Source organism: Lampris incognitus, chromosome 13 (assembly GCF_029633865.1).
Source record: "Lampris incognitus isolate fLamInc1 chromosome 13, fLamInc1.hap2, whole genome shotgun sequence".
Lineage (NCBI taxonomy): Eukaryota > Metazoa > Chordata > Actinopteri > Lampriformes > Lampridae > Lampris > Lampris incognitus.
Genome location: NC_079223.1, coordinates 10517346 through 10540989, shown reverse-complemented (window position 1 = coordinate 10540989; position 23644 = coordinate 10517346). Strand labels below are relative to the sequence as shown.

The 23644-nt window shown below is 44.5% G+C and overlaps 1 protein-coding gene across 1 annotated transcript; it reads left to right on the top strand.

Moving 5' to 3' along the window:
* On the top strand, positions 1–23394 carry heatr5b (HEAT repeat containing 5B). The gene is made up of 35 exons (XM_056291345.1): positions 1–269; positions 355–566; positions 1067–1175; positions 1481–1630; positions 2388–2559; positions 2678–2835; positions 2925–3174; positions 4942–5097; positions 5259–5509; positions 5799–5910; positions 6033–6185; positions 6281–6380; positions 6602–6711; positions 6801–6964; positions 7184–7359; positions 7588–7693; positions 7812–8002; positions 8259–8418; positions 9044–9233; positions 9478–9647; positions 9755–9902; positions 10019–10198; positions 10425–10679; positions 11710–11891; positions 12045–12113; positions 16901–17080; positions 17184–17424; positions 18200–18436; positions 18562–18689; positions 19118–19262; positions 20101–20373; positions 20824–21048; positions 21153–21304; positions 21390–21603; positions 22459–23394. The coding sequence occupies exons 1-35, from the start codon at positions 144–146 to the stop codon at positions 22764–22766; spliced, it is 6153 nt and encodes a 2050-aa protein (XP_056147320.1). The 5' UTR covers positions 1–143; the 3' UTR covers positions 22767–23394.
* Positions 23395–23644: the final 250 nt, after the last annotated feature.

Here is a 23644-nt window from a genome sequence, read left to right as displayed (position 1 = left end):
TGTGCAAATTTTAAGAAACTGGGCACACGTTAACGAGACATGACCCCTGATTTCGCATTTTAGAGGGGAGGTTTTGTCGTCATACAGCTGTGATAGAAGAGCCCTGATTCCTTTGTGCTACTGGTTCTTGGTGGGTGCCTGCCATGGAGTTGGCTCACAGCCTCCTGCTCAATGAAGATGCCTTGGCCCAGATTACTGAGGCAAAGAGGCCTGTCTTCATCTTTGAGTGGCTCCGCTTCTTGGACAAAGTTCTTGTGGCAGCAAATAAGGTGAACATTCATATTTTTTCTTTGGTTGTGCATTAGTTGTAATTATATGCAACATAGTTTAATTCCTTTTACGTTTGATTGAAAGGTGGATGTGAAGGAGAAGCAGAAGAAACTGGTGGAACAGTTGACAGGACTGATAAGCAGTGCTCCTGGACCCCCAACAAGAAAACTGCTGGCCAAAAACCTTGCTACCCTCTACAGCATTGGTGACACCTTCACTGTGTTCCAGACTTTGGACAAGTGCAATGACATTATCAAAAACAAAGATGACACCCCTGCATACTTGCCAACAAAACTGTGAGTTCAAATTTTAATATATGTGTATTTTTATGGGCTAGTAGCGTCAGTTTTATGCAGCTATTGAGTATAGCTATACATGATGCCAGTCTTTGAAGAATTTACTGTACACATGTAAATTAAAAACCACTCAACATTGCACTATTGGTCAATGCCAGTAGAGAAGCCAACTGTTAATCTGCAGGATGATATTTTAGTCTTAAAAGGGGGGATTAATTTTTGCGTGAGATTAGTTGTGATGTTTCCTGCCAGTTTTTGTGCACTGTTAATGGACGAGACCACATTAGATGTGCAATATTTTTAATGATAATGAACTGTAAGCCTAAATTCAAAGTTTTAATAGTGGAAAATGGTGGAAATGATAATAATAACAACCTCATAACAATGAATGTATTAACTGACTCGTCAAACCAGTGGTGAGGTGTTTGATATAGTATGTTCTCCAGTTCTCTGGTACATGATCAGAAATACTTGCATTCTAACAAAAACTCTTCTTGCAGTGCTGCAGTGGCATGCGTTGGGGCTTTTTATGAAAAGATGGGCAGGATGCTGGGAAGTTCCTTTCCTGATACCATTAATAACCTTCTGAAGGCATTAAAAAGTGCAGAGGTACGACATAAAAAAATATCTGTGAGCTGCCAGTAACAGCTGGGAGACAGCTGTAGATTAAACTGTTTATAATAGAATGTAGGAAAGATGGGATAGTATAACCGATTTATCTCTCAGGATCTGTCTCATTTATTTAGATGGATCATCTTACATTTGACCCCTTCCCCCATTTTGTTTCATACCCTGTCTTATTTTTGTTTTTCGTGTGTGTGTGTGTGTGTGTGTGTGTGTGTGTGCGTGTGTGTGTGTGCGTGCGTGCGTGCGTGCGTGCGTGCGTGCGTGTGTGTGCGCGCGTGCGTGTGCAGTCCCAAGGTAGAGGGGAGATTCTTCTCAGTCTGCAGAAGGTGCTTAGCGGACTGGGTGGGGCTGCAGCATCCTGTCACAGGGATATCTACAAGAATGCCCGGTCCTTACTCACAGACAGGTCCATGGCAGTGCGCTGTGCAGTAGCAAAGGTTGGTAATGGAGAAGGAACTGTCATTTCCTCTTTTAGAGCCTCATAAAGCTGTTCATGGCTACGGTAGATGCTAACCTAGCAACAACAAAAAAATCCTAATTTTAGATTGTTCACCTAAAAAAAATTTTTATATGGCTGGGCACTCACTATAGAACTTTTCAAATCGTTATCGATATGGAAAACATTGGAGGCCACACACAAGAACAGATTGCCCCGATTCTGTTTCTTTTTTTCTTTTTTTTGGTCTTTGTCATCGGTGTGCATACACCAGATGACAAGGCCAAGACAATGCATCACACACTTAACCCGGGAACACACTAGATGATGTTAAAGATCACATATAAATGATTGCTTTTGTCATTAGCAGTTAGTGCTTTCTTAAAATTATTAACATTAACTTTTCCCTTCTGAGGATAATTTGATTAAAATCAGAAAACAGGCATCTACCATTACACAAATAATATTGCTGTGGAATATCTCAATATTCTTATTTTATTTTATTGACCAAGTTGTTGGTCGCTGTTTCTGCTAATTATAAAAGATGACTTCCTGTTACGAGTGCATCACATCAATAGTTACCTTGATATTTTGCTTCATTGGGGGAGGATATCACATTTATAAGTGTAAACAAAGTGTTCATACTAAAAATATTCCAAATTTCTGTTAGTCCCAATGAAATATTTTAAAGTTTATCCTATATGTACTATGCAAATGTTATTAATAGGTTATCCTCCTCATTCTTTCTCTTCGAGCAGTGTATGCTGGAGCTTCAAAATGAGGCAGTGTTCATGTGGACCACAGAACTCGAAAATGTAGCTACACTGTGTTTCAAAGCCCTGGAGGGTTCCAACTACGGAGTACGGGTAGCAGTGTCCAAATTGTTAGGGACAGTCATGGCAACGGCCCTAATGCCAAAACAAGCAGCAGGTGGGGTTCTCTTAAGCTTGTAAAGTTCGTCCACCATGTTCTCTCGTTTCATGTTATATGTGTAAGCCCCCCACTCTCCTGTAGCAATTAATTGTTCCAATTGGTGGGTCATCTTTAGTGATGCGTCAGAATGTGAAGCGGGCCACCCTTGAAGAGGTTTTGGAGCTGATGGCCACTGGTTTCCTGCGGGGAGGATCTGGTTTCTTGAAGAGCGGGGGCGAGATGCTGAAGGGGGGCGGTTCTGTCAGCAGGGAGGTGCGGGTGGGAGTCACACAGGTGAGGCATGTTTTATTGCATCAAGAATCGGCACCACTTTTATTTTTGATGGAATAACTTCACGTGTACTCCTTGTTCATATCCTCCAGGCCTATGTCGTGTTCGTGACTACACTCGGTGGCCAGTGGTTGGAACGCAACTTTGCCACCTTCCTGTCCCATGTGTTGGACCTAGTGTCTCACCCACGGGCCACACAAACACATGTAGAGGCTGTGTACTCACGGCGCTGCGTCTCCTTCATGCTGCGTGCCACCCTGGGGGGCCTGTTGGGAGAGAAAGCACAGATTGCAGCGGGCAAGGAAATCTGCCAAGCCATCAGCAAGCAAATGAGGGCTGTGGGTAAGGAGGATGGGGGGGAAATATCACGGTTCAGAGCATTACAGAGTAAGTACTCATCCATTATTATATTTATTTTCTCTCTTACCTCATCTTTTCTGGGGGGTTTTTTCTTCTTTTTTATTATTATTGGCATTGCATGCTTGTGTTGTGTGAAGTGGGCCTTTCTTGCTTCTTATGTGTTTTTGCTTGCGTTTGCCTGTTTTTTTTTTGCTCAGTTTCCATCTTTTCCTCGGTAGATTGAATACAGAAATACAACATTCCTTAACCACTGCAACGTTTAGGTGACTCATGCATGCAAACATTACGTGGCTGGTTTCTTACTCGTTAACATTATGTTAATACATAACAAAAAAACCCAAAAACAAACAAACAAAAAAAAGCGACCGGCATCAGCTAACATAAATCTCACTGACTTTTAATTTCGGTTCAACACAAGCAGGAAAGCTGCACATGCAACAAAACCTACTAACCCCTACTTAAAGGAAGGCAATTCTTTATCCCTTTGCAACACTACATAGACATATTTATTTGCAAGAGCATTATCCATCACACTGCTTTGTTGGTTTTAGTTCTTGCAAATTTTGTGCATCAAGTGTCAATCATATTTGTTATAATTACCCTTTGTCTCCTTACACAAAAGATGATTCTTACTCTGTGATTTGCTTTGGAACCCTTGAATTCCTGACCTGTGGAGAAGTATGTCAGAACTCAGTTTCTTTTCTTGTACGTCTTGATATAAGCACAACATTTGATGACATGGATTACCACATCCTAGAGCATGTATTATAAAAAAAAAAAAAGTCCGTGTCAGTTAAGACATGGTCCTCGCTCTCTACCGAATTTTTTGTGTTCACCACCTATGGGTGTTTAGATGATTTGAACCAGTGGAACCACTTGAAATGGGCCTTTATGAAGTCTGTTCTAAAATTGATTGGTGAAAATTCCTGTGGGAACCATGGTGGGTAGTGGGACATCTGTTACCCTCTTTCCTTATGGGACTCCTGGTAGAAATATCCACCCTTAAAAAACAAAGTGATTTTTTTTTTTAATTTATTTTACTAATTTAAAGCATATTCTGTGTGTCTTTTCTTGCTTTGCACTTTTGATGCTGCATTGTTTTCATCTAAGTTGCACTTGGCTTTATTTCTGATGAAAAGAAAACAATTTCCTCCTTTATAGCTCAGATGATTTATATATGAAAGATGACCCGATATAATAATTTGATTTCAGGTTTAATATAAGAAAGCTTTCTCTTTAAAACTTTTGTCCTATTCAACAAGAACCATGGATTGTCATGGATTTAAACTAAATATATTGAGACTACTTGTAAAAAGAAAGAAAAATCCTTTGAGCTCTGTGTATAGTGAAAGGAGCAACGTATCTGTAATTGTTCTGCATGGTTCTAGTTCTGTTGGTATCGGGCTTTGCAGATCAGTGTTGTGTTACAATATAACACAGATGCTATAGTGGTGCATGTTAGGTTATTATCATGTCCACATGGTTACGCTTTTGGTTACGCTTTTAAAATGTAATCAACCTTTGCTATGCATTTGAGAGAATTGTAAATATAGGGGTTTTGAGTCCTTTACAACCAGAGTTGTACGCTGCTACCAGTATTATTCATATAGTTTTTATTATTATGAAATGGAGTTTAGCTCTGTCAATAACAACCACACCTATCCGTAGTGGATTTTCTGTTCTATCTTGCTCAATGGGATGACTAATCCTTCCATTCTCGGTTCTCTTTTTGGCCCTCTGTGCTTTCAGAAGCAGTAGTGAATGACACAAGTGGAGAGAATAAGGCAGGCGCAGCGGATGTCTCTGCCAGTCAGCACGTCATGGTGTGTGCCCTGAAGGAGCTGGGTAGTCTGGTTCAGAGTCTGAGTGCCACAGCCTCACCACTCATCCAGGAGCCATCCATAGGTGAGATACACACAGAACAATATATTGTGGGTTTTCTGATGTACACCATAAGTTTGACACTCAGTTGGCTTAAGCATTGGTAAGCAATATTCATCCTGGCCAGCCAAGGCCTTTTCGTTGGACCTAACTGTGTGAACATCACCACGCATCCCATTCCCCAGGGCTTTTGGAGACCGTGACCTCAGTGCTCCTGCACCCGAGCATGGCGGCCCGTTTGGCTGCTGCATGGTGCTTGCGATGTGTTGCTGTGGCACTACCTTACCAGTTGACTCCGCTATTGGACCGCTGTGCTGAGCGCATCAACAACCTAAAGACTTCGCCTGAAGCTGTGAGCGGCTACAGCTTTGCAATGGCCGCCCTGCTTGGAGGGGTGCACCAATGCCCCCTGGGCATACCCCACTCCAAGGGCAAGGTCTGTAACCTCAGATTTGAAGTCATAAACAGTCTAATAGAATGTTTGATTGTTAATTTGCTTGATGTTTTTTTTATCTGTGCATTTCCTTATGCCGCCCAATGACTGCTGGGATAGGCTCCAGTATCCCCGCGAACCTGAGAGCAGGATAAGCGGTTTGGATAATGGATGGAATGGATGGATACATTAATTATCATCTGTCATTCAAAGCCTTGTTTAATTCTTCAGAGTTTACTGGTTCCCCTGTACGGTTTACTGATCAGATTTTTTCTGGTCCTGTCTCTTTTAGCTAGTAGTGAGTATAGCTGAGGACCTCCTGCGGACAGCTGCGCAGAACAGCCGACTGTCACTGCAGCGCACACAAGCAGGATGGCTGCTCCTGGGTGCCCTCATGACTCTGGGTGAGGCTCCCCTTCCACCCTCATCAGAAATATGATTTACAACCCCCCCCCTCCTCCTCCTCACCTCTTCACCAACGTGACTACATTGCATGCTGAATGTATGTATGCCTGTGTGTGCCCAGGTTCCTCCCTGGTGCGCTATCACCTGCCCAAGATGTTACTGCTGTGGAGGAATGTGTTCCCTCGCTCCCAGAAAGAGCTTGAGGCTGAGAAGGCCAGAGGAGACTCATTCACCTGGCAGGTCACCTTGGAGGGCCGAGCCGGGGCACTGTGTGGTAAGGAAATCCACCATGCCTCATGCACTCCACATTTCTATTACAGCTAGAGAATGCACATTTATGACTGGCATCCCTTCCCATCCCCTCTTTAGCCATGCGCAGCTTTGTGGCCCATTGTCCTGAGCTGCTTACAGAAGATGTGATCCGTAGGCTGATGACCCCTATTGAATGTGCTATGACTATGATGTCTCAGTGAGTATGAGGGCTCTTTAATTTAGTGAAACTGGCTTACTGATTTTTTTCAAGACATAGACAGAGCACTCTGTGGGACTGTGTATTAGAAATGGAAATTACCGTTACCCTGCCTTCCTGTCAGTAATTTCACTTTTTTGCTTATTTCCTGACTGATCCAATTCTTGACATCATAAATAGTCTTTGGATCCATATATTCTTGTTTTTAATCCTTTCTTTAGTGTCCCAGCTATCATAAAGGTCCATGGGGCTCATCTGAAGGCCAGTGCTGCCATGGTGAGGCTGAGGCTGTACGACATTCTGGCCCTCTTGCCTCCCAAGACATATGAAGGTGATGCATTTGTTTTAGCAAGAGCTATACCCCTCAGAATGTGCTGCCCAGGAATATATTTAAGATACTGTAATGTGCTGCTTGCGCAGGCAGCTTCAATGCCCTCCTGAGAGAACTGGTGGCTGAGTTCACTTTGACTGACAACTCCTCCAACACCACCACCTCTTTGCTGCGCTCGCTGTGTCACTATGATGACAGCGTGCTCATGGGCTCCTGGCTACAGGAGACAGACCACAAATCCATAGAGGATCAGGTAATTGAAAATGATCTCCGGTTTAAAGAAACCTGCTTTAATTCATGTATTCTGTCTGAAGAAATGCGACGCATGGGTGCATGTGTGAGTATTGAGGAGGGGTAGACAAAACCGAAAGACACATTCTAACTTCATTGTGTGAATTAATGATAAAGCAATCTTCTATATTGTACATTTCACTTGTAAATGGCATTATTTGATGTGATGGTTTCTACACAGCTGCAACCCAACAGTGCATCTGGCAGTGGAGCTCTGGAACATGATCCCTCCTCCATCTACCTGCGTGTCCCCGTGGGTGAAGCTATCCCTGGGCCACTTCCTCTGGGTGTGTCTGTCATTGATGCCTCTGTGGCCTTATTTGGGGTGGTCTTTCCCCATGTGTCCTTTAAACACAGGTGAATGGGTATCTTAATCTTTGATATAGGAGTTCTAAAATAAGGTTTTTAACGTTTCCCACACATCAAGACTTTACATTACCTCCTTATTGTGATATTTGTTCGCTCTTGTTGTGATCTGTGTTGATGCCCTTTATTGCTCAGCGTAACACCTTATGTTGAAGCTGTTTGTTTAGGAAACTATTAATATAAATGGACCTGACCTACCTGACTTTGTATGTGATACAGGCTACAGATGCTGGACCACTTTGCCGAGTGTATCAAGCAGGCTAAGGGAGTTCGACAGCAGGCAGTCCAGCTAAATATTTTCACTGCCGTGCTTAGTGCATTAAAGGTTAGAGATAGCCATTCCACCCATTCCTCTGTTTCTACAGCTAAAGATATCATGTTTCACTTTTTCGGTTGATGCAAAGTGAGCAATAATGTTTCTTTTGGTTCCTTCTACACTTAAGGGCCTTGCAGAGAACAAGAGTACTCTGGGTCCAGAGGAGGTGCGCAAGTCTGCTTTGGCGTTAGTGATGGGAGCCCTGGACAATCCCAACCCCATCCTTCGCTGTGCTGCTGGAGAGGCCCTGGGCAGGATGGCCCAGGTGGTGGGAGAGGCTACTTTTATTGCTAGGATGGCACAGTACAGCTTTGACAAGTAAGGGAACTCTTAGTAATAGCTTGCTGGGGTTTTTTTTAAAAAACATTTTTTTTATCCCCCTAACATTTTAGCTTTGTTTACCTGGGATAGCATGACTAAATTGACAAATTCAGTTAATTCTCAGTATTTACAGTAAATTCTCTCTACCATACCGCTCATCTCTCATTTAAATCTCTAAATGTCTCTCCAAAATGTCTCTCTGACCTTGAGTTTTATCAAATTACCCTTATCTCCTCCTTTCCTCTGTCTTTAGGCTGAAATCAGCCCGTGATGTGGTGTCAAGGACAGGCCATTCCCTGGCACTTGGCTGTCTGCATCGATATGTCGGAGGAATTGGTTCAGGCCAGCACTTGAAGACCAGTGTCAGCATCCTTTTGGCCCTAGCTCAAGATGGATCCTCTCACGAGGTCCAGGTCAGTTGTTGAATCAACTCTGTTTTGGATATTAGTATCTCAGTTATACTTGTGACATTTGCATTTTTGTTGATGTTTAATGTTGCCAGCACAGGATCTAATTTTTACTCACTTTCTCTTGAATGTACTTTGATTAGGCAAGCATCAGCTAGCTTTGTCTTTGTCTTGATGCATCCTCTATAATCCAGGTAAAGAAATGACAGAAAGTTGAATCAATTCATCTGGACACAACGTTTATTGGGAACGTTTATCGGGAACTTCAGTTGAGACTGAAGAAGTCACTTAGATGAGGGATGAAACATTTATCCCACTAAACATTGTGTCCAGATGAACTAATTCAACTTTCTGTGATCAGGTAGCTTGTAACTGCAGTTAAACATTTGCTGACTGTTCTCATCTGAAATATCACCAGTTTTCTGAAGCAATTCTGCTTCCCCAATATGCTCATTATATGTCACAGAAAGTGGAATAAATCAGGAGTAATACTTCTAAATTAATTAGCAGTTTTGTTTCAGATACATAATCCCTACACATGCACTACTCATTTGATTAAATCCCTTCTGCTTTAGGCATGGACTAAGTTCATTAAACACTGATGTCAGACATCTTTTTTTTCTTCTGCCAGACGTGGGCCCTACACTCTCTGGCCCTAATCGTTGACTCCAGTGGTCCCATGTACAGAGGCTATGTAGAGCCCACCCTGTCCCTGGTTCTCACACTCCTCCTCACTGTGCCACCCTCCCACACAGAGGTGCACCAGTGTTTAGGGCGCTGCCTGGGAGCGCTCATCACCACTGTGGGACCAGAACTACAGGGTAAGAGTGGCAGAAACCAAGTCACAAACCTTCTCTAGTTTGATGCTTTCTAGATTGAGCCTTACATATTTCATATAATGTTCCCTTGAATTTTCCAGATTCACCAGCAGATGGTGTTGTAATCCATTTTAATCTGCAGTTAAACAGGCAGACTTAAACATACATGCATGCAAAGAAAAGTACTGCTTATAATGCAATCTCTTTTCATTTCTCTGGTGAATTACCCTGGCCATGGGATTTTCAGGAAACAGTGCCACCATCTCTACCATCCGCTCATCATGCCTGGTTGGTTGTGCCATCATGCAGGACCACTCTGATTCACTGGTGCAGGCAGCCGCTATCTCCTGCCTGCAGCAGCTACACATGTTCGCTCCCCGCCATGTCAACCTGTCCAGTTTGGTCCCCTGTCTCTGCGTAAGATGCTCTTTATCAGTGCATTAGGTTATGGTTGACATACTGTGTGCAACTATGTCAAGGTCTAAATGCATTTTTCATTTTGATTGTGCTGTGTATCCCACCAGGTGCACCTTTGCAGCTCTCACCTGTTGTTGCGCCGTGCCTCGGTGGCTTGTCTGAGACAACTAGCACAGAGAGAGGCAGCGGAGGTGTGTGAGTATGCCATGAGTCTGGCAAAGAGGGCAGGAGACAGCAAAGACAGCACCACTATCAGTGAGTACAAACCATTACCAGAACATTCCATGTCTGCAACTTCCTTTTTATAGTCAAGAACCCCAAACGAATGAACTCAAAATGTCATGAATCTGTTGACCTTGTCATTGGGCCAGATCTAAATATCACAGAGACAGGTCTCGAGGGCGTTCTGTTTGGGATGTTGGATCGTGAGACTGACAGGAAGCTGTGTTCTGACATCCATGACACACTGGGCCACATGCTGTCCTCTCTTGCTGTGGAGAAGCTGTCCCACTGGCTGAAACTCTGCAAAGATGTCCTAGCAGCCACTACAGGTGCCTCTGCAATTTCTTACTTAAAAGTCTTGCGCCTTGCAGGAAGGTTTATTCTCCTTAAGAAAGTTGTTTAGAAAAGCTAGTGCAAAGTGGGCATCATACCCAACATATGTAAATACAGAATTCATCAGGCATGAGTGTTACCGCTTAATCCTTTTTAGTTTTCTTGCTTCTACATAGTTTATTTAATCTTTATGTACTGAATTTATCAATCTTCTCTCTTCAGAGGTCGGAGGGGCTGTCGTATTCAATGTTGGTAAAGATGAGGATGACTCTGAGAAAAAGGATGAGATGGATGATGACACCATGTTTACAGGCCTGGGCGAAGATGACAAGTCTAAGCCCTCTGTTGCACCGCGCTGGGTGACGCGGGTGTTTGCCGCCGACTGCTTGTGCCGCATCATCTTTCTGTGTGAAAATGCAGACAAAGCACACTTTGACCTGGCTGCTGCCCGCTCTGCACAAGCCAAAAACCCCAAAGGTACTGCTAACCACATTGCCAGCCACAGAGGCTCAGATTTCACCCAAGGATTTGTGGTTGATTTTAGGCTATGTGGGGCGGCACGGTGGCGCAGTGGTTAGCGCAGTCACCTCACAGCAAGAAGGTCCTGGGATCGAGCCCCGGGGTAGTCCAACCCTGGTGAGTCATCCCGGGTCGTCCTCTGTTTGCATGTTCTCCCCGTGTCTGCATGGTTTTCCTCTGGGGGCTCCGGTTTCCTCCCACAGTCCAAAGACATGTAAGTCAGGTGAATTGGCCGTACGAAATTGTCCCTAGGTATGAGTGTGTGTGTGTGTGTGTGTGTGTGTGTGTGTGTGTGTGTGTGTGTGTGTGTGTGTGTGTGTGTGTGTATCGGTCCTGTGATGGCCTGGTGGCCTGTCCAGGGTGTCTCCCTGCCTGCCTCCCAATGACTGCTGGAACAGGCTCCTGCGAACCTGAGAGCAGGATAAGGGGTTCAGATAATGGATGGCTGGATGGATTTAGGCTATGTGAGCAGGCTTGCACAGAGAGAGATAAATTGCATGAATTTGGACTTTAAACAATTAAAGTTACACAACAGCAAGAGATATTGTGTGGTCACTGGTTGCTGCCACTTGAGGGTTTTGATCGAAATGAGTTGGGATGCTTTCTTGGATTTTCAGTGGATTTTTTTTAATTTAACGATGGATTACAGATCAGGAGAAATAAACCAATGGGGGAGGGAATTTTTTTCCCCCTCCTGACAGCCACCGTAGCCGAGTGTTGAAATAAGCTTTTCTTAAAGAGAGAAATATTCTCGAGATTGAGCCAAATGAAGGATGGGGGTTGAGGGATGGTGGCTTTGCATCCTGATACATCCACCCAATCCCTTTTTAAAATGCAAACTTCAGCTAGGACTCAGTTATAGCTAATCCTCCACCACCTCATATTACTTACTTATTACGGAGAAACTTACTGAGCCCTTAAGTCTCTCTCCATCTGTTTAATGCACGTCTCTATTTCTACTGGCATCTCCCGTTCTCTGTTTGTCCAGGGGACCTGCTGGTGCTCCATTTGTCTGACTTGATCCGCATGGCCTTCATGGCAGCTACAGACCACAGTAATCAGCTGAGGATGGCAGGACTACAGGCCCTTGAGGACATCATTAAGAAGTTTGCTTCTGTGCCAGAGCCTGAGTTCCCTGGACATGTTATCCTGGAACAATACCAGGCCAATGTGAGTCTGTTAAAGCGATCAAACTTCATTATGTTGGAAAAAAATGAACAGCAACATAAATGAAATGGACATGAGAAGAAGACTCTAGACTACAACAATGTGAAATAAATTGAAGTTGATGTGTGGCAGAAACTAAATTGTGTGTACATGTAGGTTGGCGCCGCCCTCAGACCAGCGTTTTCACCTGATACACCATCTGACATAACAGCCAAGGCATGCCAGGTAAGACTTCCTACACAGGTGAAAACTTTTATATTTTTGCACTAAATCTACGCAAACAAATACCCTTGCTTGTTAGGACCATAACTCCAGTTGAGGCCAACCCTCTTTGTTTTGTCCTACTTTGCACTATTTAATGAACAGCTCTTGTATATGTGCAATCTCTTAACAAACCTCTTTGCCACTGAAATGGAGGCTTCTTCCTACTGCATAGTGAGTCATCATCCTCTTAAGACCCAGCAGTGTTAAAGTGCTGACTATTAATGCTTTTTGACTTATGCAAAAGATGAGCGACAGTGGGAAATGGTGAATATTCCTTTTAGTAATACAGTTAAATAAATAATTTAAAAAAAGCTTTTCTTTTTGAGGTCTTCTAATTCCTCTCTTGCTGAGGAACTTTACCCGTGGAGCCTGTTTCAGCTCTGTGTTTTTTCTCCTCTGCTTTGAGAACTCATCTTCTTGGGGGGAAAAAAAACAACAACTAATAACCCAGAGTTGAATTTAGCTTTAAATCCACTTGGGGCCTAAACTATGAAACAAGTTCAACATACCCATATCTTTTCGTTAGCTGGCTTCACTAAGCCTAACAGCCACAATCACGATGAATGTGCAAGAGACCAAGTGGAAGGGGAGTAAGGCCAGGAGCAATGGAGGTGGGTTCAAACTGTTCTACCATGGTGTGGATTGGAGGAGAAATGGGGTAGGGGTAATCCTGTAGGAAGCGTATGTCAAGAGTGTGTTGGCGGTGAAGAGTATGAAGCTGGAAATCGAAGGTGTGATGATGAATGTTGTCAGCGCATATGGCCTGCAAGTTGAGTGTGAGATGGAAGAGTAAGAATTCTGGAGTGAGTTGGAGGAAGTGGTGGAGAGTGCATCCAATGAGGAGAGAGTGGTGATTGGAGCGGACTTCAATGGGCATGTTGGTGAAGGGGACAGAGGTGTTGAGGAGGTGATGGGTAGGTATGGTGTCAAGGAGAGGAATGTGGAAGGACAGATAGTGGTGGATTTTGCAAAAAAGGGTAGAAATGGCTGTGGTGAATACATATTTCAAGAAGAGGGAGGAACATAGGGTGATGTATAAGAGTGGAGGAAGGTGCACACAGATGATCTATATCATATGCAGGAGATACGATCTGAAAGGGATTGGAGATTGCAGGGTGGTGATGGGAAAACCTAGCTAGGCAGCATCAGATGGTGGTCTGTAGGATGACTTTGGAGATTTTTTGTTTTTGTTTTAAAAAAAAAAGACTTTGCGAGGAAGCGACTGAAGGCAGAGCCAAGGATCAAATGGTGGAATTTGAAGAAGGAAGACTGTTGTGTGGAGTTCAGGGAAGAGTTAAGACAGACACTGGGTGGTTGTGAAGAGTTACTGGATGGCTGGGCAACTACTGCAGAAATGGTGAGGGAGACAACTAGGAAGGAACTTGGTGTATCATCTGGCCAGAGGAAGGAAGACAAGGAGACTTGGTGTTGGAATGAGGAAGTACAGAAAAGTATATGGAGGAGAGGTTGGTGAAGAAGAAGTGGGATAGTCAGAGAACTGAAGAAGGTAGACAGGAGTACAAAGAGATGTGGCGTAAGGCAAAGAGAGAGATGACGAAGGCGAAGGAAAAGAGAGGTGAAGAAGAGAGTGCCGGCAGGGTGGAATGGGTGGAGAAGAGTGTCAGGAGTGATTTGCGACAGAAGGGTACCAGCAAGAGTGAAAGAGAAGGTTTACAAGATGGTAGTGAGACCAGGTATGTTGTATGGTTTAGATGGTGGCACTGACGAAAAGACAGGAGACAGAGCTGGAGGTCGCAGAGTTGAAGATGCTACGATTTTCTTTAGGAGTGAGGGCGATGGACAGGATTAGGAACGAATATATTAGAGGGACAGCTCAGGTTGGACGGTTTGGAGACAAAGCAAGAGAGGCGAGATTGAGATGGTTTGGACATGTGCGGAGGAGAGATGCTGGGTATATTGGGAGAAGGATGCTGAATATGGAGCTGCCAGGGAAGAGGAAAAGAAGAAGGCCAAAGAGGAGATTTATGGATGTGATGAGGGAGGACATGTAGGTGGCTGGCATGACAGAGGAAGATGAAAAGGACAGGAAGAGATAGAAAGGGATGATCCGGTGTGACGACCCCTAACAGGAGCAGCCAAAAAGCAAAAGAAGAAACGTCATAGGGTCTACGTTATTTATAGATCAAGTAGTCAACTGAAGTTATTTTCTACCTGCTATTTCGTAAAAGCCCTCTTATAGGCTGTGGGCGAGTGGCCCGGGAACACAACAAACACATCAAGTAGCTCTGTTAGAGCAAGAAGTCAAGACAAGTCAATTTTATTTGTATAGCCCAACATCACAAATTACAAATTTGCCTCAAGGGGCTTTACAGCAACACAACATCCTGTCCTTACACCCTCACATCGGATAAGGAACGTCTCCCTAAAAAAAACCCACTTTAACAGGGAACCACCACAAGAACCACCTTGTGGATTGCACGGCTGACTGTGTTTTTGCTTAGATTCTCCAAATCACCCACAGCATACAGAAGAGTACCTGTAGCAAAAAAACACAAGCTAATGCATACAGTCTGCAGGACTGTAAGCACACGACTTCGATGTGTCACACTGGCAACATATGGCTGAAGAAGCTGACAAAGATGAGCCATTCCTTCCACTGAGAAAATCTGTCTTTCATATATCTTTCACATGGCACATACTCTGGAAAGCCAAAGTGTTTTGTTGGTCTCCAAAAACTCTTGCCTTCCTAACAGACCCGCTCAGTATTCACGCACTGAGGTCCGCAGGATCTTTTAGGAATGGTGACGCCATTTTCCAAGACAATTGATTGGTCAGTAGGCGGTGCTTTTATACGTGTTGATCCTTTATCTTGAACATAACCTTCTCCGGAGGAAGTTAGGTGTGCAGCATAAGTTGCCATGGCAATATACCCCAGTAAAAAGTGAACCATTGTCGTGACACTGAAAACCCAGGGTTGAACCTAAAGTTGCCTCTCTAACCCCAAATCCTGCTTCATAGTATAGGTCTCTGGGGGGAAAAGTTAACCTGTATCAACACAGCAGTGAATACATAAAGACATACAGTCCCAGAGGACCCCCCCCAGAAAAAGAACAAACAAGAACAAAATATACTTTGTCATTTGCACATACATACAAGGAAATGCACTCTCTGCATTTAACCCATCCTAGCTGTGTAGCTAGGAGTAGTGTGCAGCTGCTGTGCAGCACCCGGGGACCAACTCCAGTTATTTCTTCCTATTGTCTTGGTCAGGGGCACTCCGGTTTCCTCCCACCATCAAAAAAGACATGCATGTCAGGGTTGATACTCCTGTCTTGTGCCTCTGAGCAAGGCAATAGGAAGAAATATATGGAGTTGGTCCCCGGGTGCTGCATGGCGGCTGCCCATTTCTAGCTACACAGCTAGGATGGGTTAAATGCAGAGAATGAAATTCATTGTATGAATGTACAAAATGACTAATAAAGTGTTTTCTATTCTGTTCTATTTTTATTCACTCACCTTGCATCTTTATTACATTTTCTAGCAACCTTTTGAATTTCTCTCAACTTACAGTTAATTATAGTTATATCATCATTTTCGGTGCAATGGATCGGACTTGTGCTTTTGACAGCTGTAGAAGTACCACCAGACAACTGGGTCGGTCAGACTGAGCACGTACCGCGCTGGGGGAACAGTCGCCACGTCGTCCGCCTCTCTCCGCTGCCGGAAAGCCGCGGCCCATCTCATGGGGCCCCCTTCCCGTCTGCGGCACATCCACGTCACGGTGGTCGGGACGTCTCTGCAGAGTGGAGTCTTGACACCGTGCTGGAAGGTGGATGGTGGAGGGGATTGGTTATGGCAACGTGCAGTGCCGGGCACTTCTCGTCGATCTCCCCAGCTACTCCTACCAATGCTCCTGCCTCACAAATCCACACCCCCTCCTCAGTTCCTCCCCGCCCCTCTCTCAGCCCCCCTGCGTACTCTCTCAGTTCCTTGCCCAATTTTATTTTGGGATTTTTCACCCTTTTTCTCCCCAGTTGTACTTTGCCAATTACCCCACTCTACCGAGCCCTCCTGGTCGCTGCTCCACCCCCTCTGCCGATCCGGGGAGGGCTGCAGCCTACCACATGCTTCCTCCGATACATGTGAAGTCGCCAGCCGCTTCTTTTCACTTGACAGTGAGGCATTCTCCAGGGGGACGTAGCGCGTGGGAGGATCACACTATTCCCCCCCCAGTTACCCCACCCCCCCGAACAGGCGCTCTGACCGACCAGAAGAGGCGCTAGTGCAGTGACCAGGACACATACCCACATCCAGCTTTCCATTCGCAGACACGGCTAATTGTGTCTGTAGGGACGCCCGATCAAGCTGGAAGTAACACGGGGATTCGAACCGGCGATCCCCGTGTTGGTAGGCAATGGAACCTTGCCTACTTTTTAGTATTTTTTTTAAATTATGCAGTGGGTGGAGTTAGACTCAAACCTAGGAGAGAAATTACACGTTAAACTAGTACAAACACTGGATGAAATGTCCCCAGCTTCCATTTAGAAGTTGATTATGTAAATGTTCGGAAATTTGCAGGCCTTCAACTGTCAGTCCTGTTCATGTCACAGACATGCATGCTGTTATGATGACTATTGAACGTGGAGCGTTCTACTCTTTGCTACAACTGTTCCTTTTTTTCTTTCAAGAGATGCAAAGCACTTCATGTTATTAAAGGAACTGGAGGAGGACAGTTAAGTATCGATTTGTTTACCTTCTGCCACCCTGACAAATGTGTGTGACTCTAGGTGTGTAGTACATGGATTGGTAGCGGCGTAGTCAGTGACCTCAATGACCTTCGGCGAGTCCACAACCTGCTGGTGTCCTCTCTGGATAAGGTGCAGACTGGGAAGGGCTCTTCAAGCCAGTTGTACAGTGAGAGTGCCACCACTATGGAGAAACTAGCAGTACTCAAGGCATGGGCGGAGGTGAGACTGAAGGCGCTTTCTCCTGCTCACGACACTGTTCTCCATCCTTCATCTTATCGCTTCTAGAACAAATCTGACTATAGTCTTTGGCTTTCACTCTTAGGTCTATGTGGTGGCTATGAAGATCAAGAAAGAAGCCGAGTCCAAGCCAGCCCGACCAGCCCGGGGGGCAGATGACGACGAGGATGAGGAGGATCTGGGAGCTGACGTGCTTCCGCCGGACAGCCTCATTATACTGGTGCAGCCGGAGCTGCCCTCCCTCAGCCGCCTGTGGCTAGCCATGCTCCGAGACTACGCTCTGCTCACACTACCCGCTGAATTCTCCAGCCAGCTGCCCCCTGATGGTGCAAGACCTAAATGCTGAACATAATTTGCCATTTGTGTTGCGATACATATATTTTAGTAGACGTGTCTATGTTTTTTAAGTAAGTTTCTCTATCTTTCCCTGATTTTGATCGAAAAGCTGGTTTTACAGGACGTAACCTAGATTAAAAATGTTGAGAACAGAACGTAGTGAAATACTATGTGCGAGTTCGCTGCTGTAGATTTTGGCCCCATGTCGGACGCGATGTTGCTAATGTATTCTCCAGTGCAGCATGTCACGCATTCAAAGAACTTTTTATCAAGTTATTATGAGCAAAAGGTCTTATGGGGGAAAAAATTTGAAAAATTATGTCTGCTTTTGGAGTTCCCACTTTACTTCTTTTGGCCATTTATTTAGATGAGAGGAGCCTTATTGTCAAATTCAACCTTGATGGGTTTATTTAATTTAAAAATAGAAAATTTGAACTAAAGCATTTTATTATTATTATTATTATTATTATAGTTAAAACTCTTGAGTTTACCACAGTGCAAGCACCCTCAATTGGCGCACTCTATATGAATTACCCCCCTGCTTGGTTTGAACATCACCTTAGGGACCTGTTACCTTTTGAGATTGATTTGAGGATGTGTGGATTTCTGAGAATATTTTTTATTGAAAGTGGGGAAAATGTAACTGGACTGAAAGGAGATAATTTTATTTGCCACATAATACTGTTATTGGGTGTGTTAATCATAATGTCCTTTTAGATAAAGTAAGCCATTAGCTTTTCTCAAAATCGATCTCTTTCGCCTCAGGTGGGGCGTTCTATACCCCGGAGACCATCGACACAGCGAGGCTCCACTATCGTAGCTCATGGGCCCCTGTCCTTCATGCCGTGGCTCTGTGGCTGAGCAGCACTGGGTTTGGTGCTAGTGAGGAGCCTGAGGAGCCTCCATCTGCCCCCATCAGGACCCCTGGCAATCCCCAGGGAGCCTTGTCCACTCCTAAGTCATTTGAAGAACTGGTCAAAGACAGAATGCATCTAATGTTGGGTAAATAAAGACACACAGCTGTCACCCATGGTTTAGCTCTATGTTGCCATTTTAGATATTTGCTTGTTATTGTCCTTTAGCAAGCTGTAGTGCTTTGATTTGCTTTTAAATGTTATTTCTCCCAGGTGTCAGTATTGAGTTTCTGTGCTTCCCCCGGCCCGAGGAGCCTATTGAGCATGTGATGTCCTGCCTGCAGGCCCTGTGCACTGTGATGGACTCTCCTTATGCTAAGACCCATATTGCAGAGGACCAGGTAAAGGCACAGAGCAAAGAACACACTGATGGAAAGACATATATGCAGGTACAATAAGCTCAAGCCTCAAGGATACCTCTAGGATAATGCAAGACGGACCAAGAACAACCTTCGTGGAGGCTATATTTGCATGAGTTATATGTACCATTTTACTTGGGCGAAGGTCTCTGTCTCCTTTGCTCAGTATGCATATTCTTCTTTACCGCTCTAATCAATCTTGGAGAACCATGGCTCATCTATGCTGGCTTGTTGGCAGAAAGCCATGATGGATGAGTAATATAGAGTGTAGGCAGTGAATGAATGGATTTGACCTATGGAATCTTGATGGCTAGAGATTCAAACTGAATGCCAAGGTGGAGAAAGAAAGAGTGCGCACAGACCTGTTGTTTCATTCAAAGTTGTACTGAATATTGTTTAATGTTTTTCAGCTGTTGGCGGTGGAGCTGCTGAATGTCCTCCATAGACTGCTATTAACCCGGGACCCTCCGGCTGTACAGCTTCAGGTCACTGCTGTGGTGCAGGAGACAATCGGGGCCGCTCTGGAGCATCTGCAACAGCAGAGGGCCACCCAGGGTCAGGAGCAAATATATCCTACATCCATATCCTTTCCTTTTTAAAAATTTTCTCCTTTTTTCCCAATTTGGCATGTTCAATTTTCCAAGGGCTCACCACAGCTCAACCCCTACAGTGGTTGGGCAGGGTGTAGACTACCATGTGCATGGTTCCATACACGTGACCACTTCTTTTCACTTGCCAGCAGCAGGTTTCTTAGAGGTAATGTAACGTTATTTCTGCAATTTCCTTGAGATCCACCCACAGCTGTACAGGCGGCCCCCTAACAGTAATCCCCCATAAGAGTTGGAACTTGCTGTGGAGGAATGGCTTACTGTTCCAGTAAGGGGTTCCCTTACTGGTTCCCCACCCAGGAACACAGCCACTTACGTAGGCCAGGCAGTGCCAGAGGAAGTGCTGAGTTTTAAACTACTATAAACCTCATCACTGGGATGCTAGTGTCCAGCCAAAGTACAGGGTGCCACCCAAGCCCCCTGTATTTCGACTCTTCAAAAGTATAATGACTTGTAAATACCAACTCAAATTGCTGAATTGTGCTGACTGAAACGTTTGCCCCCCCTTTCCCCAGATTTTTGCATTCACAAACACAGGAGTAAGGCCAGCTTAGTTGTATTGTTGGTTTTGTACCCACCCCTCAAGAGATTTGTTTGGCACTTTAAAGCCTCAGAAAACTGCAGCAAAAAAAAAAAATCTATTGAAGGCGATTGTAAATGGCAGTAATGAGCAAATGTGCTACGCTAAGTTGTTGGAATTTTCTATTCTCATTTTTCCTGCGAAATGGTTTGGTCATCATTGTTGACCTGGATGGTGTTGTTACCCCCTCTGCTATTCCCTTCAGGTAAGGAGGAGGGGGAAGAGAAGGACTTTCGGTCTGTCTGTGGAGAAGGAGGGGACACAGGGGAGCTCCTACCTGGAAAGTCATTGGTGTTTGCAGCAATGGAGCTACTTGTGTTCATCTTGGTACGCCACCTGCCTCAGCTCAATACACGGGTCAAGGAGTCGCCCAGCCATGTGTCGGTCCAGCCCCAGCGTCTGCCCGAGGAGAGTGCCCGCCTGGTGGCAAACACAGTCTCCATCCTGGCGGAGCTGCCCTCGCTCTGCTCCCCTGCTGGTTAGAACCTCAGTAGAATGCGACCATGCATACCGGATGCAAACTGCAGGGCACACACAAAAGCAAAGCAAAGTCCCTTTTCACACATGACAGCACAAGTACAATACACATAGATACTAAAACTCTGACTGGCTTGTTTATTAACCTGTAGCGCTCTACGGTTTTATATACGTGATAATAAGTTTTACTTTCTATCTCGAGAATTAACAGCAAACTCTACCTCTGAAGAAATTTGACTATATATCCTCTGGTCCTACCCTGATCTATTTTCAATGGTGTCTGTCTGGGCAGAGGTGCCTTTCAGTGCTCAGGTAGCATTATGAATGGGTTTATCCATTATTGAGAGATTAGGAATAAGGATGACGATCATTAGCATAGCAAAGTGGTGTTTGCTGGGAAATAGTACCCTCATTGCTCTCTGTTGCTACTTTACTCTCTTCGCCTTTACAGGAAGCATGACTATTCTGCCTACTGTGCTCTTCCTCATCACTGGGGTATTGAGGGAAACGGCCATTAAAAGTGCTGATAACTCTGTGCCTATGCCCGTGTCGGCAGCCCTTCAGGGCATCAAGACCATCATCACCTCCCCACTGGCAAGGGTGGAGAGGACTCAGACACAGTGGACTGGCCTTTTGAGGAGCAGCCTTGCATCTCTACTGGAGTACTCTCAACCAGGTGAGCTAATTCACACATACACACACATGCACACACACATAATCCATGTGGGATCAAAGATATAAAGGTGACAATGATTAATTTCATTTTGCATATTTTTTCAGATGAGTCCAGGCCTGACATGGATGAGGTCAGTATGTTGACAGCCATCACACTCTTTCTACTGTCTGCCAGTAACGAGGTCATGGGGGTGACCGTCTTGCAGAAAGGCTGTATGGACCGCTTCCGAAATGGCCTCAACTCTGCTGATCCTCAGGTAGGCTTCTATACAGACGCATCCAGCATGAAGTTATCACCTAGTGTATATTTTACTCACCTGACTGTGAATGATTTTGCCACAGGTTCAGGCCCGCTGTTACCAGCTGCTACTGTCAGTGTTTCAGCACTCTAGCCGTGCCCTCTCTACCCCGTACATCCATGCTCTTGCTCCTCTCATGGTGGAGAAGCTAAAGGCTGTTGAGCGCCGACGCCCAGGGACTGCTGTTGAGCTACAGGCTGTTCAGGAGGGCATCAGGGTTCTGGAGAACCTGGTGGGCATGGGTGAGGAGCAAAACCGTAAGTACATCTTGGCCTGTTGGTCAACTATGTATGTAATAGTAATTCTTAATATCTTATATAAGTAGGGGGGTCATTTCGCTATCAAGCAGGTTCTTGAATTGGTTGTCTTAAAATGCTGTACAACTAAGAAGCAGTTGGTGTTTTGGCCTGCATACTGATAAGTTTATTTTAAGGTGTAAGACTGAGCTTTATTCATTGTTAACTGGTCTTATCAAGCTCTCTGATGTGGCTGAATTTGTAGTTATTTCTTTTATTCCTTCTTTCATTTCTTTTTATTTCTCGTACCTTGCCTGAAATGTATGACTGCTTTGTTCTTAGTAGTTACAATTTTACAAATGTTTCTGTTTCCACCTTGATGAATCTTTTACCCGAAGTCACCCCAGTACATATAGAATATTACTTCTTTTGCACACTTAACCCATAGGTTCACTGAAAAGGGTTTTCAGTCAACATTGGCTATCTGATGTAAAAGTTTTAAGGTATTACACTATGTTAGATGGTAATGTTGATTGTCTTGTAGGGCACCTTATTAGAACTTAATTTTTTCCATCTTAGGTTTCTTTGTTTTTATTTCCTCCCTATCTGAGCTACATTGATAACATGGCATACTAATTTGCTAAAGCCTTTCCAACACCACTGGTTCTCTTTCTTTTGTGTCTTGTATATGTGTGCTTGGACCACCGTCTTTGCTTTTGGCCTCCAGAAAATCTTTGTTCAATGCAGTTTAGTGCCCTGAACAACACCCAGTAGATTTACTGAAATGTTTTGCAAATTGTCACTGTTCTCAATGCTTTAATGTCAGTAACTTTTTCTTGGTTTATTTTATCTTCTTTTGTTGCTTGTGTTCCATAGGAGTACAGCTGCTGGCTCTCCTGGTCCCAACTCTAATCTCTTACCTTTTGGATGAAAATGCCATCTCCTCTGCGCCCCAAGTTTCCAAAGGGCTACATGAGTTTGCTCTTCAGAACCTGATGCGTATTGGCCCCCTCTATCCAGCCGCCTTTAAAACTGTGATCGGGGCAGCACCTGAGCTTAAAACCCGACTTGAATCTGCTATCCGGGCTAACCAAGCCAGCAGCAAAGCTAAAGCAGCGGCCAGGCAAGCTCAGCCTACTGTGCAAGCAGCACCAACCATCAAACTCAAGACAAGCTTCTTCTAAACACGCCAGACATGTGCACTCTGTTAGGTTCCTTTTTTCTTTTGTTAAGGCTACTATGTATATGAGCTATAGTCTCCTATGTGAACTTATTCTTCAACTCATCTTTGTTTACATTGTATACGTAGGCTTCGTGTAATCTTGAAACTAAGGAAGTGATGATGTAAATATCATTGAAGGGTCTATGAATGTACACTTAAAAATATCTTCCAGAGTTTCATTGTCATTGTTTAAATGTATTATTTTCCAAATTAATGCACATATGTAAAGGGACACAGTCAATTTTGGGGGGGGGGGGGTTTCTGTCCTTTTTCACTTTCCAATATTTTATGTGGATTGTGCCATCATTATTTATGGCATTGCGTCCACATTAGTATGGCAATCTGTGTTTTGTTTTTTGTTTTGTTTGTTGTCAGGTTTCCCTTGTGTGTCTTTTTATTGGCGGTGTTCATTCTAAGAGATGTAAGTTTATTGATGCAAATGGATGCTGCTCTTCCATTGCGATTGTTTAAGTTATGTAGCAGACGTTCCCATGTCTGGCTCTCACAAGTTGTTAATGAGAAAAAACTTTTAAATGTTTGAGTGCATAATGAGATTCTGTGAAAGTTTCTTGACTATTAAATGCCCTGCGCCTTCGTATCGTTTGTGATTCGCAGAATTTGTGCACATTAAAACAGAATAAGGGCGAGAATCAGTCCGCACAGACGCGAATGCGAAACGCTGTGCGCGCGTGCTTGCGTGCCGCGCGCGTCTATTTGAGTTCGCCGCTAAACTGTTGGCACGCTTATCGGAATGGTGGATATTACCTGCCACGATATGAAGGCTCCAAGAGCACCACATTTTTTCTGGACTCTGCGTCGCACACGGTTGAGACGCGCTAA